Raw genomic sequence first — 18,900 nt, forward strand, 5'->3', positions numbered from 1 at the left:
CACTAATTACTGTAGTGATTTGGTTTACCGTGCTTTCGCTGTCATGCTTTGTAGGAAGGGTAGCCTGTGACGCCCGTGGTGACGGTAAGGATGTCTGTCAGGTTGCACTGGGGCCACCAGGGGCTGCAGCGGTTGGAGTTCCCAGCTGCGGAAGTGCCCTTGACCCTGAAGTGACATGGTAAAAATTACCTTGCTGTACAAATAAGTAAATCACCGCAAGGCACACTGTAAGCATCAGATGAATAATTGAATGAAAACGTAATAAAGCTGGGGGGAGTGCGGTGGCGCAGTGGGTTGGACCGCAGTCCTGCTCTCCAGTGAGTCTGGGGTTCGAGTCCCGCTTGGGGTGCCTTGTGACGGACTGGCGTCCCGTCCTGGGTGTGTCCCCTCCCCTTCTGGCCTTACGCCCTGTGTTGCCGGGTAGGCTCCGTGACCCCGTATGGGACAAGCGGTTCTGAAACTGTGTGTGTGTGTGTGTGTAATAAAGCTGCACGTGGGTGGAGTGTGCTTCCGGTGCGAAGATCCTGCAGGGGGGTTTATGTCATAATTTTATAACGAGGAGAAGAGTGAGAGTCGTTACGAAGATAAAGTGTAATGTCGGGAAAAAATCATTTAAATTCTGTAATGTTCCTAAACGGCTTAAACTGCCGCTGTGTCAGTGTGTGTGTGTGAGAGAGATTCCCGGATAGGCTCCGGACCTCCGGGACCCTGAGCAGCACAAGCGGTTACCGGAAGTGTGTGAGACGCCCGCTTTTTAAAAGATAGAGAAGCAGTTCTGTGGGAAAAGGGACGATCTGCCGCCCCGGCGTGTGTCGCGTGACGGGCGCGCGCTGTGTCTCACACACACACAGAGCACGAGCTGCGGCTGCGGTCCGTTCGGTTCCTCCTTAACTGTTCGCATTTGTCTCGTCGTAATTAACTTAGTAAGAAGTTATTCTTTCCGTTTTTAATGTCCACCCTCCCTCCCCGATCTGTCTGTGTGTGAAAATAAAACATGATGTTTTCTGTCCTTTTCCCACCGTCACAGCGCGTGTCTTGTATGAAAACGGAAGTGCGTCTTTTTGGGCTTTTTTGGCCTCTTGGCTCCACGAGGGGGGGAGGGGTACCGAGACCCGTGCCGGACACGCGCTGGGAAACGAGCTCCCTCTGCTCCGGCCGCCAGGGGGCGTGGTGGCGCTCAGCGGGAGCGCGTGCCCGGCGGCTCGCTCGGGCTGCGGGGACTGAGGCGGCCGGACCTCGAGCGCGGAAGGAAAGAAGCCGGTGGAGGAGATGGGCGGCTCCTGGGGCTGCGCGTGAAACAAACACGGTCAGTCGCTCTCCGGATTCATGTCGTCATCGTCATCATCATCATCATCGTCGTCGTCGTCGTCGTCATCCGGCGAGAGGGGGGCGGGGGTTGTTTACTGGAAGCGGGGCTCCGGCGCGATGCGCGAGGAGCTGCACGAGGGAGAGACAGACCCTGCCCTGCCCTGCCCTGCCTTGCTTTGTGCGCGTGGCGCTGCCGCCGGTAAACTCACACACACACACACACACACACACGCTGACGCTGACGCTCGTGCGCAGTTACGGTCGGGTTGTGTGTAGGAAATGAGCGCGGCGCTGCGACACCGCACACACGTGTGTGTGTCCGGTGTACAGCGGCTGATGTGCGTTAAGTGTGCGGACGCTTCGTGTGTGTGTGTGTGCTGTGTGGCAGCGCGAAAGGAAGAGCTCAGGAAGGACAGAGTGACACACACGCAGGAAGAAAGAGCGCTGGACACACTGTGTGTGTGTGTGTGTGTGTGTGTGTGTGTGTCGCCGTCACACTCTGTGTCACACTGTTCTCCACAGAGCTCCCTGCTGTGAGCGGTCAAGACCCCTGAGGTCCAGCGGAGAAGTGACCGATAGGAGAAGTGTCCAGTGTCCGGTGTCCTGAGACCCCCGAGCCCCCGGGGGGCGCCATCGCTCCGCTCGATGTGAGTGACCGTTTGACAGCTGCGCCGCCGAGATGCCGCAAAGTGCGTGACACGAAGCGGAGGAGGGAAGGACGTCCGCATCGTGGACATTTTACTGTCCTTCTGCAACAGAGTACAAACACTGTAAAAACACCGGGCAAAACAGCGACGCCCGGGGGGAGGGGGGCGGAGCTCGAGGGCCGCGGAGCCGCCGCACCTGTCCGGAGGTCCGCTGTGGATCCATTTGAATAACAAGGGCAGCTTTGTGAGGGGTAATTAGGGGGTGAGCGCGTGGCAGGCTGCGGGGGTGTGTCAGGGTTGGGGGGGCGGGGAGAGCAGATGGCAATTACCGGATTGGGCAAACGCTTTTGTCTGGACCGTGCCCCACCCACGGGGCTAAGACACATTGTCCTGCCCCCACCCCACCCTGCTGCCCCACTGCCCTGCTGTTCATTAGTAATAGTTAATTATGACTGGATGTGTCCATCACAGTGACCTCATTGTCCTCCAGTGGACAGAGACACTGACACTGTGGGCTTGGACTGTGCAGCTTGTGTGTGTGTGTGTGTGTGTGTGTGAGACATGTGTGGATCTCTAAGAGAATTTGACAGGTTTGTAGTTCCATGTATGAAAAGTTCTGAAGAAGATTCATGCAGAGATACAAGTTTGATCTCAGATATGGGGAGGTGACACTGTAGGGCTCCATCCCCTCACACACAGACACACACACACACACACATGAGCTGCGTGTGTGAATGTTTCTACGTGTTGTTCTTTTACATGTCATTGTATAAATTACCGCGGTACCAGCTGCTGCCTTTTCCAACAGGTGTGCACAGATGGTGAGGACATGCGAAGCTGTGTGTAGAAGTGCTCCCCCTTCTGGTGCCACGTGCTTTCATGCTCGCGCACATCTGCCAGGGCTCCGATCGTGGCTCTCGGTCCGACCGCGGTTCTCGCTTTGAAGGTCGGCCGTTTCCGACGTTTCCTCCGAGCGCGGATTCCTGTCCCGCGATCCTCCTCTGTCACGCGTTTCGGCGCTCGACACGCGTGACGTGTTCGGTTGCTGGCCGTCGAGTGACCGTTATTACCGCCGTTTGACCGCAGGGTTGGAGCTGAACCCGAATCGCTTCGGTGAGAGTCGACCCGATGACCTCCCGTGACCCTTTGGCCGGGCTGGAGCGCGGAGGAGTGCGCGTGAGACGCCGTGCGTTCAGGCTCATCACGCAGGCGGGACAAATCAAAGTTTTCACCTCTAAATATACAAGTGTGTGCGTAACAAGTGCAGGTCTTCTTTGAGGGTCGGGCGGGGGACAGAGACGGAGTCCTTCCTGTCTCTCTCACTGGAGGATCTCGTTGTGTTTCTTTCCGTGAACATGAAGAACTTAGCGGCGTGTGTTCTTTGACAGAGAGAATGTGTGTGCGTGCGCGTGTCACCGACCGCACTTGTCCCAGTGGATTTGGACACCCGGTCATCTGTGAATGACCATGGCCTCTCGAAAGGGTCCGGCAAGAGTGCGAGTGTGTGTTTGCTGGACAGGCAGACAGGGGAGGGGGGTGTCGGCATTTGGTATAACAGCTGGTTCGGTCCCATTAGGGAGCTGCTCCTGAACCCATCCTGCTGCCCCCAATGTGGCTGTGGGGTTTGGGGTGGGGGGGCAGATTGACCATCTATCTATCTATCTATCTAATAATACTGCAGTGTTACTGTGTGTTTTATTGCCGACTGTGGAATTCAGGTGTAATTATCATTTGCAAATTAATTTATTTGAGATTTTCTTGCACAAACACATAAAGTGGTGACAGTGTGGTGCTTACAGCTGCTCCTTTGTGCCTAAAGGTCACGGGTTTGAATCCCACCTCCAGCTGTAGTAACCTTGAGAAAGGTCCTTCCCCTGTGTTGCTCCAGTAAAATTACCCTGCATATGGTATTAATGGTAAATAGCTGTATGTTGGAGAGAAGTGAGTCAGAAAAGTAAAGTTATTATTTTACTCAGAGTGTCGCTCTTGTTGTCTCTGACATTTTAATCAAATTAAATTATTAAAATTGAAAAAGTGACCAAATCCATCAGTTATCAGTGCAGCACGGGACATGTCAGTAGTAAGATCAGTGAATGAGGGTCAGTCATCTCAGTGGCCAGGACCCTCATTGTGTCCTCATTGTGTCCTCCTGTTGTCCTCACGGTCTCCGTTCCCCGTTTCTGCTCTCTGGCGCCCCCTCCAGGTCTAGTGGCCATTGTCCTCCAGGGACAAGCGCTCTTTGTTCCGCTGACCTGTCCGACACGGTCGTCTCCGGCTCTCGGGCTGTCCTCGGGGTCCCGCCAGGGTGGACGTCCCTCGGTCGCCTGCGAGTCCCGAACCAGCAGCGTTCAGCTTTTTATCATTCGACCTCCTGCTGCTGGTGAAACGGCCGACCGGGAGTCACCGGAACTCGAACCCTGGTGAAAACACGTGGCGATGGCCTCGGAGGAAACGTTTGCTGCTTAGAACCAACAACCACGTGGTTCCACCGTGGTCCCATCCCTTCATGCGCCACGTGTCGTAGCCTTAGTGCCGTAGCTGAGCTGCGCGTTTGCGTGCCTCCATTTTTCACTCTTTTCATTTTTGTTCAAATTTGGAGCCTCTCATCTGACGTGTCTCTTCACAGTGGTTTACTTAATTTACCGTGGTAATCTTGCGTCATCATTTTCCGAGATGCCAGGGAATATTATGAAAAGAACTCGGTTGTGCAAATCAGGCTATGAAGAAATGTCATCTTGGCGTGACGATTGATGCACCAGAACTGCTACCAGTGTGTGTGTGTGTGTGTGTGTGTGTGTGTGTCTGTGTGTGTGAACTGTGCAGATGAGCGGCTCCTCGAGCTCTCGGCCCCTCCGGGACTCGGCTTCTCCTTTGAGAGAGCGACCGCCCTCTGGACGTGTGTCTGGACAATGAAGATGTCGGACCGCTGAGTGGACGTGAGCCCTCCCTCCCTCACACACACACACACACACACACGCGCCCGCGCGCGCGCTCTTCTCCAAACACTCTTTTTAAGAACAGGCAATACTTTGGACATAATTCAGCCCATTGTTTCCGCCCTGCGCCCCCCAGGGACTAAAGGGTGGGGGGAGACTGGGGGCCTCAGCAGCCAGGTGTTCCCCCCCCCACCCGGCCGGGGGCCTCTGAGCACCGCAGCCGTCACACAGCAGCTGCCTGCTGGCTCCCTTTGTGTGGCGCCATTGTCAGGCGGAGCCCCCCGTGGGGTCGGGGGCCTGGTGGGGGCCCTCAACTCGCCTGCCTTAACATCCCTTAAGCCCTGGAGTGTGTGTGTGTGTGTGTGTGTGAGAGAGAGAGCCTGAGAGGGATTAACTGCTGCTTTATCTGAGCATGTGTTTGTGTGTGAGAGTAATAGCAAACGTGTCTATGTTCATTATTGTGTGTGTGTGTGTGTGTGTGTGTGTGCGCGCACGCACGCAAGACTCAGTATTTTCTATGTTCATGCACACGTGCTGCCTGCCTGCATCTGCCCCTCCACCTTATTGTGAAATCCTGCTTTCCCATTGGTTCCCGGGCAGTCGCCGGCACGCGGGGGGCGGGCCTTGGCGAGGGGGGCGTGGCCAGCTGGGGCCCATCTGTTGAGCCGCCCATTGTAGAGGTGCGCCGGGAGAGGGACGCTCTTCAGACGGTGCCGCGCGGCCGAAGCGGCAGTGCCGGATTACCGCCGCGGGGGGAAACGCGCACATACACACGCGCACATACACACGCGCACACGCACTCGCACGCTGCCAAGGAGCGCCGCGGACGCACACCCCTGCTGGACACTGGACTTCGGCACGTCTCGCCTTCCACCTTCTCTGCCAGTTTTCCCAGCAGCCCCAGGAGAAGAAGCCTTTGCAGGGGGGAGGGGGGGGGGTCGCCCGCGTTGCCGGCCGGCATGAGGGGTGTGTGAGCCGCTGTGATTTCCTCCAGGAGCGTGTGGTGAGTGAGCTGGGGGACAGACACCCTCCTCCCTGTCTTCTGTTTGTCTCTTTCGTGACTCCGTGTGTGTGTGTGTCTCCTGTCCAGCAGCTGCTGTCTGGTGGGCCTCGAACTGCAGGGTCCACCAACTGTGAGGCCGGTGGTGCTTTGAGACGTTCCCACCTGATGGAGCTCAGTGTGGCTCCTGATCCGGCGACCACCCGGCGCCACTCGGCAGGAGTGTGTCTGTCCTCAGCAGGAGTGTGTGTGTGTGTGTGTGTGTGTGTATCGGTTCACTTGTGTTGCTGTTTGTAGTTTGCCGTGGGACCCGGGGGTCCTTCGTTGTGTCCGTTCAGCCTGCCGTCCGGCAGACGTCCCGGTGTGAGGTCCGGTGGGGGGGGCCGTTCCCTTCCCGGTTCCGGTGTAAGACCTCCCTCAAACTGGGTCAGGCCCCACCACAGGAATTCACCGCATTTCACCACGGTTCTGCTGCACCTGCTTGTCACTTTGAAGAGCAGAGGTCCCGGGTTCGAGCGGAGCTCTGCCGCCGGGGCACCGGGACGAGGGCGCGGGGTCTCGGCTCCTGACCGGGGGAGCTGCTGCGCGTGAAGGAGAATGTCCTCGCGACCCCCCTGTGGGGGGGGGGGGGACAAAGGCCAAAACGGAGATAAAAGGTTCAATTGTGCGGAGAGGTGTGGGCGCGCGCCGGGGGCGGAGCCACGGGGTTCAACTGAGGTTGCCTCTTTGTATCACATGAGCCGTTGCGGTGGGGGGGACACCGGTTGCTGGTCCCCGGGGGGGCTCCGGTGGACATCTGTCACGCACGGCGGCAGCAGGCGACCCCCTCGGCACCGACGTCGGCCCCTTTGTTCGGGAGCCGCCGCGCAGACGGGACCCCCGGCCCCCGGGGACGCGATCCTCCCCCAGCTGTCTCCGGTGTCGCCGTGTCCCCGTCCGCGAGCACCTGCCCGGCTGAATAGAGGAGCTCCGCCCTCGGGGACGGACCCCGCGACCTGCGCATCTCACGGGACTCGACCTCTGGGGACCTGGCTGTTTGAGAAGGTCTCCTGCCGGGCGGGTGTGTGGTCCTGACCGCAGTGCCGTTCGTGACGGTCAGCGCTAGCAGAGAGCTGCACATGGGACCGCCGCAAAGAATGGGAAGCGGACGCGACGCGTGGGTCCAGATGCAGCCCGTGCCGTGTTCTTTCTTTTCATAACTTACTCCGGCGTAGTGGTTGGCGCTGGATGTTGTAGGTTCGAATCCCGCCTCCTACTGTAGTACCATTAATCCAGGCTCTTGCCCTGAACTGATACGGTAATAATTACCCAGTCGTAAAGACAGGTAAATCAGCGTAAGGAGCTGTAAGCTGATTTGGACACTGGCTCACCTTCTCAAGGGTCCAACGGCAGACCCCTCTACTCCCAATCTGTACTCCACCAGTTGTGTGTTACAGCTGAGTGTGTGCACTTTTGGGGGGGTCTTCCATGTCCAGGTGCTTCTGTTGCACTGATGGGAGGGTTAGGGTTAGGCTCCGCCCACAGACTCTAGACTCCGCCCCCAAACAACTAGGTCCCTTAAAGCGCCGGAACGGACTGTGGGAAAATAAACCTTCCTCTTATAACAGCATTTTTATTCAGGACAACAGCAATTTTAGCCAGTTCTGCTGTCATTTTACTTGCACGCTCTGTAAAACGCAGTGTTTACTTCCTGTCACATGGACAGTTTCAGCCAATCACAGCTTTGATTGTGCTAAATATAGCATCACAGCTGAAATAACAGGTTCAGTACTATTATTATTATTATTATTGTTGTTAGTTTTTTCATTTTCTTTAGAGGGGCTGACAGTGTTAAGATCTTTATCTGATTTACCCATTTATATAGCTGAGTAAAATTTTCTTTTAATTTAGTGGAATTTTATTAATTGTGTAATTTCAGTGTAAGTATCAAGGAAACTTGATCAGGAGCTGGAATTCGAACCTTGGTCCTTTACATCTTTGTAGAAATAACCTTTGACTCTTATTCATTGTTTAATTCATGTAAACAGCCCAGTGTCCACTTGCTTTTCAGAGTGAGGAACACAAGCGATTATTGATAATGGATGAATGAATTAATGAAAATACAACATTAATTGTTGCTAATATTATTAGGTATGTTGCAGTTTTCATTATGATGGAAAAAAAAGGTTTTGTTATTTCAGTAATTTGACAACTGACATTTGTTGTCCTTGCACTCGCAACAGCAGTTTGACTGACAGGAGTACAAACCGAGTGCCTTAAGTTACCGGTGTAATAACACGGGTGTAACTTCTATCCGTACCCGAGTGGCCAGAGAACCGGTTGCGTTCAAACCCCAGCGACGAGCTGAAAGTTGACAAAACCTTTGCCGTCCTGCCGGAGACGTGACCGTGCGGCGGGGGACGTTGCTGTCTCGTCTCGTGGGTGTCTCTTGTTGTTTTTATTCTGCTCCAGCTCTTCGCCGAAATTCACGTTTGGCCCCTGGGTGCCTTGGCCCGGCGATGTGACCCCTCCCCTCGTGGCTCGAACCCGTGCGCCGCCCTGGTCACGCATCCAGTGCTTTGACTGTTGTGCCCTCCGCTGGGGTCCTGTCTCGCCTCTTGCCGAGGGATACCTGTTCCTCGCCTCCCTGCCGCCCCCGCTGTATTTGCGCCCCCCGCTCAGCTGTTTGCTTGCCCGCCACCCCACCCCTCCCCAACCGGCTGCTGTCTGCAGGCCTCTGCTGAACAATGCCCCCCTGCGGAGGTGCCCAGATTTGGGGGGGGGGGACTAATTATGCCGGTTCCGTCTCGGCATTCGGGGGGGACCTGCCTGGAGCAGCAGCCGCATGGTGATCATGGGCCGTGTTGCTAGGAGACCACTTACCCAAGACCCCCCCGGTGCAGTTGAATGCTGGTGGTGACCCCCCATCCTCAGATCACCACAGTTATTACTCAAACATGGTCTTACCCCACTCTTTACCCCGCTGCCTGTAATGTTACTTAAAGGTCCTGATGGGCAGCAGGTGGCGCAGTGGTTCGAGCTGCCACTAGGAATGCGGGTTCCAGTCCCACCTACTGCTCCAGTACACTTGATGAAAGGCATTTACCCTGAACTGATACAGTAAAAATTACCCTGCTGTATATAAGGGTAAATGAGTGTAAGTTGCTTTGGCGTTAAGTGTGTAATAAATAAATGTAAATGATATGGGGGGGGGGGGGGGGGGGGGGTCGGTCTGTATTCTCAGACTTCCTGTTAACTTCCTGTTAGCTCAACATCTGTGTCCACGGTATGAGACGACGCTCTTCGGGGGGCTTGGAGGGTAACTGCGGATTGGGGGGGGCCGGACTTCCAGATATTAATGAGCGTCGGCGCTTGTTTGCGTCGCCGGACCGTTAGTGAAGCCGTTGGCCAGGAGGTCTTGTGTTTGTCCCCCCGTGTGCCGGGGGGGCCGTTAATTCGCTGCGGTCGACTCCCCTCCTGCTCCCTGTGGTCGAGACGCTTCTGTGTCTTAGCCTTGTAATGACCGAACGTGACCGTCCGCCTGTTTCTGCCCCTCCTCCCAAGTCGGGGGTGCAGGGTCGCACGCGGGGGGTCAGGGAGTGCTCATACCGCTCATACCACAATTTGTGGTGTAGTGAGGAATGAACTTCCTTTCCATTTCCTCTGTTATGTGACGTTTCCCCGCAGGCGAATTACCACGTTGAGGCACTTAGACTGACTCGAACCCGTGTCGCCCCCATCTGTCAGGGTCAGGAGACACGGCGTGCGTGAGCTCGGAGACGCGGTGGAAGGGACCACGTCTCCACCCGGGGCCTGGATGTGTGCGAGAACTTCATGGGCCTCAAGGACCACCTGGAGGAGGACGTGGGTCACATCCTGGACCTGGGGCTGGATCTGAACTACCTCCATGTGGAGAGCATGGACCGCCCCCCCGGAGCGAGCGCTCTCGCCGCGGTTGTTGTGGAGAAGACCGGAGCTCAGGGCGGCGGCGGCGGCGGCGGCGGCGGCGGCGACCTGTCCGCGGGAGAGTCCGAGGAGAGCGCCGGGTCCGACGGCGAAGCGGAGCGCGCCCGTCCGGCGGCCACGCCCCCGCCCCCACCGTCCGAGACCCCCGCGGAGGATGAGCCCGAGCGGCGCGACGCGACCCAGGAGTACCGCGCCAAGGTGGAGTTTGCGCTCAAGCTGGGCTACAGCGAGGAGCTCGTGCGACTGGTGCTCAGCAAACTGGGTGCCGAGGCGCTCATCAACGACGTTCTGGGCGAGCTGGTCAAACTGGGCGGCAGGGCGGAGCCGGAGACCCCGGGGCCGCCGGCTCCGCCTCTTCCCCCTTCGTCCTCCGGCTCCTCCTCGTCTTCGTCTTCCGTCTCCTCGCCGTCGGGCGTCTACCGCCGCGGTTCCGGCTGCCAGCGGCCAGATTCCCCCCTGGGGCCCGCGGACGATGCGGAAAACCTGCGACCGATCGTCCTGGACGGCAGCAACGTGGCCATGAGGTGAGTCTCCGCCCCCCCCACCGCATCACTTGGCCAAAGCCTCACTGACCTCGGTCCTGCCCCGGAACCAAGTTGAGCGGAGTGCGCAAGGGCATTGTGGGATACCCAGTTCACCTTCGGCTCCGATTATAATCGGATATCGTAATACTGGAGTTGTGAGTGGGCGTGGCTATGCAAATGAGGATGGTTATGTATCGGGGGTGGCGTCTGGCGTTCACTGACACACTTTTTCTGCGGGAAAGTGCAGCACCGCGGTTCAGTTCCGGCCGGTGGAAAAGCACCTTTGTTCTGTGTGTGTGAAATGTGACCCGGAGGTTTGAAGGGTCGGGAACTCACGTTCCGCCTGTGCTCTTGACTCTGTCCGTTTTGACCGCTGGGCATCTTGTGTTCCACCTTCGAGCCTCGTACCGGTGCGGCTGCGCTGAGGTTCGGCTCCCGGTCGACTCCTCCAGGTGGACACGGAACATCCGGAACAGCTGCGGAGACCAAATCGTGAGCCCATCTCATGATGGTTCCCACCATTCTACCGCTGATGAACGTTGTGGGAGTTTTGGCGTTCCACCCAAAACCGTCTGGATTGACGTCCTTCGTCGCAAACTCTTGTCACCTGCACGGCTCCTCATGTTGCGAACAGTCGAGTTATGAACTTTGCAGCAGGTGAACATTTTCCAGTTTCAAACTGCAGTTTCTTTTCTGAAATTCCTCTCTGCAGAGCAGGGAAAGTGACTGTTTTACCCTCCAGGCCGATAGGTGGCAGTAAAGAGCACTTGACGGTACGTCGGTGTGGTACAGTACAGCAGTGTGGTACAGTACCGCCTTAATTCGACTCAGTTCCACAGTGTTTACAGCTCCTGTCTGGTGTCCCTGGGTGTCAGTGATACGTAACAACGTGAGGAACGTTAACCGCGTTTACGGGATGAATCCGTCAACAATTTCCTTTGTTTGGGAGTTGCTGTGTTTTCATTTTCAGTCATTTTAAATGAGTATTAATATGAAAGATCCTACAAATAATTTTTTAGTTCCTTCAGCTACAGTCAAGGGTTTTACTGAACCAAACCAGCACCTTAAAGGCAGGTGGTAGTGTAGGGTTAGCACTGCTGCCTTTGGACCCAAAGGTTGCTGGTTTGAGTCCCACCTCCAATCATCGTACCCTTGAACAAGGTACTTACTCTATTTGTGCCAGTAAAATTACCCATCTGCATAAATGGGTAAATAGTTAGAGGTGATGGGGGGGGTGCGGTGGTGCAGTGGGTTGGACAGTGTCCTGCTCTCCAGTGGGTCTGGGGTTTGAGTCCCACTTGAAGTGCCTTGCGATGGACTGGCGTCCCGTCCAGGGTGTGTCCCCTCCCCCTCCAGCTTTGCGCCCTGTGATGCCAGGTTAGGCTCCGGCTCCCTGCGACCCCGTATCGAGCAAGCGGCTTCAGATGATGTGTGTGTGTGTAGTTGTAGGTGGACTAACAATGGAAGTCGCTTTGGAGAAAAGGGTCAGATACATATAAAGGGTTATTGTGATAATGGGGGGGGGGGGGGTTTTCCTGCCTGATGTAGCAGCTAATTCTACCAATGGGGTAAAATGCAGTCATAGGGTGCGTTTTACCACAGTGGCTGGCACTGACTCCCAGCCGGCCGCATTCCCACGGTGACACGCCTCACCTCCCGTGGGTGAGAAATGGTGCATTGTGGGTACCTGTGAGCGCTTACTGCGTCGGGGGTGCGGTGGCACATCACACGTGCTGTGGGTTCGAATCCAGCGCAGCTTGTGTGGTGTTCAGTGTTTTCCTGTTTATATAGGTTTCCTCTTGGTGCTCTGCTTTCCTCCCACAGTGCATGAGTGTGTGTGTGCCACACACACATTGCTATCTGATTTACATAAAAAGCCCCGCCCCGTTGAGGGAAAAGCCCAGAACACTGATGCAATGTGATTAGAAGGAAGCCAAAACAAACAAAACAATGTGAATGTTTCCTTTCGCTTCTTGGTAGCCATGGCAACAAGGAAGTGTTCTCATGTCGTGGCATCCAACTGGCAGTGGATTGGTTTCGGGACCGCGGTCACAAGGACGTGACCGTGTTTGTTCCGGCCTGGAGGAAGGAGCAGTCGCGGCCAGACGCCCCGATCACAGGTAGGACCGCCGCTTGGCGCCGCACCTGAACCCGCGGGGTCACTGCGATCATGTGACCAACGTGGACCAGGAACGTTGGACCACACGAGTGTCACTAATGCTGCCTCGCCTCTGACCCCTCGCTGATATAGGGTTACTGCACGCAGTGAGCGTTGTCCTGGTCGTGGGGGGCAGCAGCTGGCGTAGTGGATAGCGGTCCAGGGTTCCCAGTCGGTAGCGCAGCGGTTAGAACTGCTGCCTTTGGACCCAAAAGCCACAAGCTCATTTCCCACCTCCAGCTATAGTGCCCTTGAACAAGTGGGAGGCGCAGTGGAGCCCTTCAGCCCCCAGGTGGCGCTGTCACATTCATTCAGTCATTCATTCACTCATTCTCCAAAACAAGTTACTTTTATACAGTTCAGGGTAAGTACTTTGCTCAAGGGCACTACAGCTGGATGTGGGATTTGAACCTGTGACCGCTGGGTCCAAAGGCAGTAGCTCTTACCAAGACGCCACCATCTGCCCGAGTGACCCTTGTCCCCCCCAGACCAGGAGATCCTGCGGCGGCTGGAGAAGGAGAAGGTGCTGGTGTTCACGCCGTCGCGCCGCGTTCAGGGTCGCCGCGTCGTTTGCTACGACGACCGTTTCATCGTCAAACTGGCGCACGAGTCGGACGGCATCATCGTCTCCAACGACAACTACAGGGACCTGGCCAACGAGAAGCCCGAGTGGAAGAAGTTCATCGACGAGCGGTTGCTCATGTACTCCTTCGTCAACGACAAGTGAGGCGCCGTCCCGCGCGGATCCCGTTCCCCCCGTGTTACGGGTCCCGACCCCCTGACCCCCTGCCTGTCCTTCTCGCGCAGGTTCATGCCCCCCGATGACCCTCTGGGGCGTCACGGCCCGAGCCTGGACAACTTCCTGAGGAAATGGCCCATGTTTCCGGAGCAGAGAAAGCAGCCCTGCCCTTACGGTAAGCCCCGCCCCCTCCCGAAGCAAGCCCCGCCCCAGGTTAAATCTGCTCAACTGCACTTAGAGTTTGCAGGTTCGAGTCCCGCTTCCTGCTCTCGTACCCTTGACCAAAGTATTTACACTGAACCGGTACGGTAAAAATGACCCCGCTGTGTCAGTAATCGGCACGAGCCGCCGCTCTGCATGAAGGGATCAGCTATTTGAACATGTAAATATTTTGGTACGAATTTGCAAACCCCCCCTCCCCCAGGAAAGAAATGCACCTATGGGCACAAATGCAAGTTCCACCACCCGGAGAGGGGCCCCCAGCCGCAGCGCTCGGTCGCCGACGAGTTGAGGGCCAGCGCTCGCTCCTCCAGGGGCCTGGGAGAGGCGGGGCTCGTCAAGAGCCACAGCGCCCCCTGCCCCCCCCGGCCCGAGGGGAAGCGCCCTGCCCCCAAGAGGCAATCGGAGCCCGCCTTGCGCACCTACTCCTGCGGCGACCTGGAGGACCGGTCGGAGGGCGGGGCCGAAGCGGAGGGGGGGCGCAGGAGCAGCGCACCGCCCCCGGCGCCCAGCATCGCCTCCTCTCTATGCGGCCATGCCCAGGATGCAAAAGGCCACGCCCACGTGGGCGCGGCCCCCTTCTCGTACCCGGAGCTATATTCCCGGTGCGGTTCTCCGGACCTCAGCTACTACTCGGTGATCAACGGCTGCTCGGCGCTGAGCCTGTCGGCGGAGCCGCTCGACCCGCGGGGGGCGTCGGAGGCGTCGGACTGCAGCAGCGAGGGCAGCGTCAGCGGCGGCAGCAGCTGCGACTCGTACGGCTGCGTCGTGTCGCCGGAGGATGGCCACAAGTGCCGGCACAGCCGCCGCCCCCCGTACCCGGCCTACCTCCGGCCGCACCCGCACCCGAACCCCCACCCCCACCCCCACGTCTACCACGGTTACCCGGAGTCTGTGGCTCGGGTGCAGAGCTTTGGCCTCGACGACTCGCTCCCCTGCTTGCCTTCGCGCTTCCAGCACTCGGGCGTGGCGACGCGTTCCGGTTTCCCGGGAGACCGAGCCCCGCTTCCCCAGAGCCCACCTCACCTGGCGGCGTCCCCCCCAGCCCGCGCCTCGCTCTCTACCCAGGCCGAGGGCTCCTCCGACTCCCGCCTCTACCAGCAGTGCGCGCCGCGGTCCTACGACAGCTGGGACTCATACCGCAGCCTCCGGCACTCGTACCCAGAGCCGAGGCTCCACCCGCACCTGCCGGCCGCTCCTCCCCCGCAGCCCTGCTACCAGCCCTTTGCCTTCCAGGGTGTGCCCGAGAACCGGGAGCGGGCCTGGCGCCAGCCCTGGGGCCACGCCCCCAACGCCGGGCGCCCGCTCTCAGAGCCGCCGCCCCTCAGCCGCTACCAGGACGTGCGCGAGAAAGTGTTCTCGAACCTCTGCAACATCTTCCCGGCCGAGCTGGTCAGGCGGGTCATGGCCAGGAACCCTCACGTCACCGATGCCCAGGAGCTGGCGGCAGCCATCTTGGCCGAGAAGTCGACCGGGTTCTGATCCGACGGCCCATCGGCGCTACTCGTGACGTGGTTGCGGTAGCACTGAGGTCTTTACTGCGAGAGTGTGTGTGCGCTGTGCCTGCTGGTCACAGCTCAAAGTGCGTGTGTGTGAGAGATGTTTTTGTTCGAGTCGCTCTTGGTTCTATTTATTTTTCTGTATTGTATTATAATTTTTCATGGTTCATATGTTCAGTGGGAGACGGTGGGCGTGGAGGTCGGGGCCCGAAGGCACTTTTTCCGCTGCTGTTCATTAAGACGCGGCGTGGCGATGAAACTCGGCAATCGGACGCAACGCCACAGGTCTCATGTACTTGTCACACTTTTTTTTTTTTGAAGTCTGAAAATGACCGTAGGAGAAAGAGGGCGTGGCTGGCTAATTTACATAATTTGGCAAAATCTGATTCTTATTTGCCTCCGAAAGTCAGAATTCAGTGTCTGGACCAGGAGGGAAACGCACTCTGTTGATTCGAACCCAAACATGCTGATCGAGTGCCGAGGGGCACGTGGTGAGTGCTGGTGTTGTAGTGTCACTCATTTTAATTACCCAGAATTCCTTGCATATTGGCTATGATGTGCACCACGGTACGTGTGTGCTGTGCCTCCCGCTGGGTTCGAGCTCCTCTCCACTGTCATTTACCCTCTTTACCTTTCTCTTTTTGTTGCTTTTAAGTATTTTTTAAAAAAATCATTTCTATTCCCAAAAATCACATCACTGAAAACACATGACTGGTTTTTGAGGATATGCAAGTGTGTGTGTGTGTGTGAGAGAGAGAGGGCTCTGCTGCGATGTCATTCTAATTTATTTTCACTATTGTTTTTTTAATGCCTTGTTTTTGATGTCTTTTCATTTTCTGTCGCAGTGGAACGGTTGATAATAACGTGCGAAATATGAAACTGCAGCTGATTGTCACGGTGCGGCGAATGATCGGTGAGGGACGTTTCTGCCCCGGGTTCACTGCCGGCTGCTAAACCTAACCCTAACCGTATGCTTTGGTCGGCCTTTCCTCGACTCCTTGGCAGGAAGACGCTCCAAGGGGACTTAGCCAAACAAAGTTGTGCAACGGGCGGCTACAGCCGTGCCGTTAACTCGCTAGCAAGCTGGCTTCACGTTGCTATGGTGACGACTTCAATCAGCTGCAGTCGGTGTGCACCGGGTCGAGTCCCCTCAGCGCGACCTTCCGTCAAGTTCGACCCGAGCATCGAGGTCCTGGCGACGCTCTTTGTACCGCGGTCACCGGCCTTGGCTCGAAACGCCGTTCGCTTCGCCGCCAGCCAGCACGAAAGCTTCGGGGCGTAAAAAACCCTGTCAGTTGATACAAATTGTATCTTATTAACTTTATTGCAGATTTTTAAAAAAAATATATAGAAATATAGTGGAAGCTATACACAGTATATATGGCAATACGTTTGTACAGTAGTTTACAGCGGTCACAACACTGACGACGAACAACACTTGACCGTTTCTTTCCAGTCAAGTGGGTTCGAGTGTTGGGATGGGTTCGACGGGGGCGCCGCGATCGACGCGATGCCTCCTACACACGTGTGGTGGGGAAAGACCATGCCAATTTTAACAAGTAATAATCTGGATGGAAAAGAAACTACCATTCGCATGACATCGTGTGACATTTTCTGAGCGTCGGCGACCAAGACGAGTCGAGGTTTGGGTTTTACCCACAATCCTCAGGGCTCCCCGATGCGTCGCTCCCTCAACTGTAGCTGCGGCGGTAGTTGTAGATTATAGTATAAAGCGGAGAGTTGTTTCCATCTTATCGCTCCGTTGACAGCGAAGTGAGAAGCGCTGTAGCGGAATACACTGGCTCTTCCTCGTGATCAACAATCAGCTTATGAATTTTTCCCGTTTACTTTTAATTGCATCCGTCACATTGATTTGCCTGAAATATTTGTTTATAGCAGAGCAAACGTGACCCGTGGTTTCCCCTGTGCCCAGCAGGAGTGTGGGGCCGCCTCAGTTCAACTCACTTCCACGGTGTCTACAGCTCCTGTCTGCTGTTCCTGAGCGTCAATGACAAGACGAGGAACGGCGCACGTTTGAGGGATAAATAGGAGTTTGTGGATTTTTTTATTTTGATTAATTTAAATGCGAGGATAGCTGAAGTTAATACAATTCTTGCAAAGTATTTTAAGCATCTGTATTTATTTTGAGCATTTTTAATTTATTATAGCTATATCTGAATTTTTGAAAGAACCAAACCTGTAAATACAGCGAGGTCGAGGGACGACCGTGCCGTTGAGCTTTTACCGACCGCGACTTTGGAGACGCGAACACGTCACGGTTGCGCTCCCGGCGGCGTGTACGTTGGGGAGCCAGTGTATTTGAGGAACCCTCTGGAACAGTAGGTTCTGTGAAGGCGATGCCCGAAGCCCAGTCTCGACCCCCCCCCCACACCCTGAATGCAGTAACGACCTATGGCACCAGTCCACCCATGTGGCTGGAGGCATTTCCGTGAAGAGCCTCTTTCCCGGCGCCGTGGCACCGTGTGTCGCGCCGAGCGGGAAGTGGGCGTACGTACAGTAAATGCTCATACGTGGCATTGCGCTTATCGACACACTCGGTGGTAATCTGAACCGTGTTCAGCAAACTCTTATTCCTCTTCCCTTCTTTCGTAGTTCTTCCCGTTGTCTCAGGCGCATGTGTGTAACTCGCGTGTTGCTTGACATGAAGTTCAATGTGGCTTTGCTGGACCTTTCCCGCTTTTCTGTCCTGTCCCGTCACGACTCCGTCCACTTGTGTCCTCCAGTGTCTGACCGCTCAGCTCATCGCTCGTAGAGTAGCTAATCTGTGGCGGTGTCGTCCAAGTGTACCGAGGGTGTAGGCAGCGCCCTCATTTTTGTTCTAGGATAGCATTTTTTCCTGTGTAGAAATATTTTTAAAAATTCCTATTTATTATCGGCTCGCTCTAACACAGCCGCATCGGTGTTAATTGTTAAAGCCGTAAAAAGCCTTGGTGCAGAACCAGCCGAAGGAGAGCCGACGGGATGCTGGGTGCCCACCGTGACCAAAGGTTTTGCCCATTCGAACCCTTGTGGGTCCCGATCCTGTTCCGGTGCCATTGCTCTGGGGGCCCCGGCTGCCAAAACAAATTATATAATGGAGTATTAAATGTCAACCCCCCCCCACACCCCCACCCCAAGGCGGACCGGCATGCACCGGGTCTCCGTTCAGCCTTGCTGCTTTCAGGGGGGCCTTTTTAATCCCTTATGAACCTTTATTAGCTACACCTCTCAAGTTACCCCAAAAAACTGCAGTAAAATAAGGTATTTACTTATGACCATGTAGCATGGCATAAACAGCTTAGAAAAATAAGGTGCGATTTCATGGCTCTCACAGAATTCAAGCTGCTGGAGGGGAAGGGGGGGTTAAATGCAAGTCATTTTTTCCCCTCAGCAAGACACAAGTCGCCTGTTCTCAAGGTGACATTGCCGTCCCAGAAGCTGGTGGTGTGTGAGGTCTTTGTAGTGTAGATGTGTTTCACGTTAATTTGCCAAGGAAACAGTGATACATTGCAGGGTAAACTTGCTCTGTGTGTGTGTGTGTGAGAGAGGAGCCTTAGAGGCCAAGTAGGACTTTCATTGCTAAGTAGTAAAGTTGACTCGTGAGCTGAGCAGTCCAACCTTAGTGGGTGGAGTTTAATGCTCAAAGGTTCAACGGTAAAACAGCAGTGGGATAAAGAGGCGGCTGCAGGTTTAGTGTCGCCAAGTACAGTTCTCTTCCATTTTAAAACTTCTGTACAGGCTTTGTGTGACCCTCCACGCCGAGGCCTCTGCGGAATAGTCTAGAAACGTGAGCCCAGGTGTCGTTCAGAAACCCCTGTAGCACCAGTGCCATTGCTTCATAGTACCGCGTTTGATGTACTTCCAGTGTTTTGTATAAGAGATTGAAATTTGGAACTTCCAAATAAAAAATAAAATAAACTTGCAT

At 55.8% G+C, this 18,900-nt stretch overlaps 1 protein-coding gene across 2 annotated transcripts; it reads left to right on the forward strand.

Annotated features, from left to right (window-relative positions):
* Positions 1–1,495: 1,495 nt before the first annotated feature.
* On the forward strand, positions 1,496–18,890 carry LOC108926866 (probable ribonuclease ZC3H12C). 2 transcript variants are annotated; one of them, XM_029258112.1, is made up of 7 exons: positions 1,496–1,507; positions 1,831–1,955; positions 9,618–10,360; positions 12,341–12,480; positions 13,007–13,241; positions 13,326–13,432; positions 13,682–18,890. In XM_029258112.1, the coding sequence occupies exons 3-7, from the start codon at positions 9,705–9,707 to the stop codon at positions 14,956–14,958; spliced, it is 2,415 nt and encodes an 804-aa protein (XP_029113945.1). In that variant the 5' UTR covers positions 1,496–1,507; positions 1,831–1,955; positions 9,618–9,704; the 3' UTR covers positions 14,959–18,890. The 2 variants fall into 2 exon arrangements, with proteins under 2 accessions (XP_029113945.1, XP_018595349.2); XM_018739833.2 differs by lacking the exons at positions 1,496–1,507; positions 1,831–1,955 and adding an exon at positions 5,820–5,894.
* Positions 18,891–18,900: the final 10 nt, after the last annotated feature.

This window comes from Scleropages formosus, chromosome 14 (genome assembly GCF_900964775.1).
Source record: "Scleropages formosus chromosome 14, fSclFor1.1, whole genome shotgun sequence".
Lineage (NCBI taxonomy): Eukaryota > Metazoa > Chordata > Actinopteri > Osteoglossiformes > Osteoglossidae > Scleropages > Scleropages formosus.

Excerpts from the sequence above, each read along its gene's own strand:
- LOC108926866 (XM_029258112.1), top strand. The coding sequence starts at position 9,705 with ATGGGCCTCAAGGACCACCTGGAGGAGGACGTGGGTCACATCCTGGAC. Across the intron at positions 13,242-13,325 it reads TACTCCTTCGTCAACGACAA|GTTCATGCCCCCCGATGACC; the intron begins GTGAGGCGCCGT and ends CTTCTCGCGCAG. Across the intron at positions 13,433-13,681 it reads AAAGCAGCCCTGCCCTTACG|GAAAGAAATGCACCTATGGG; the intron begins GTAAGCCCCGCC and ends CCCCTCCCCCAG.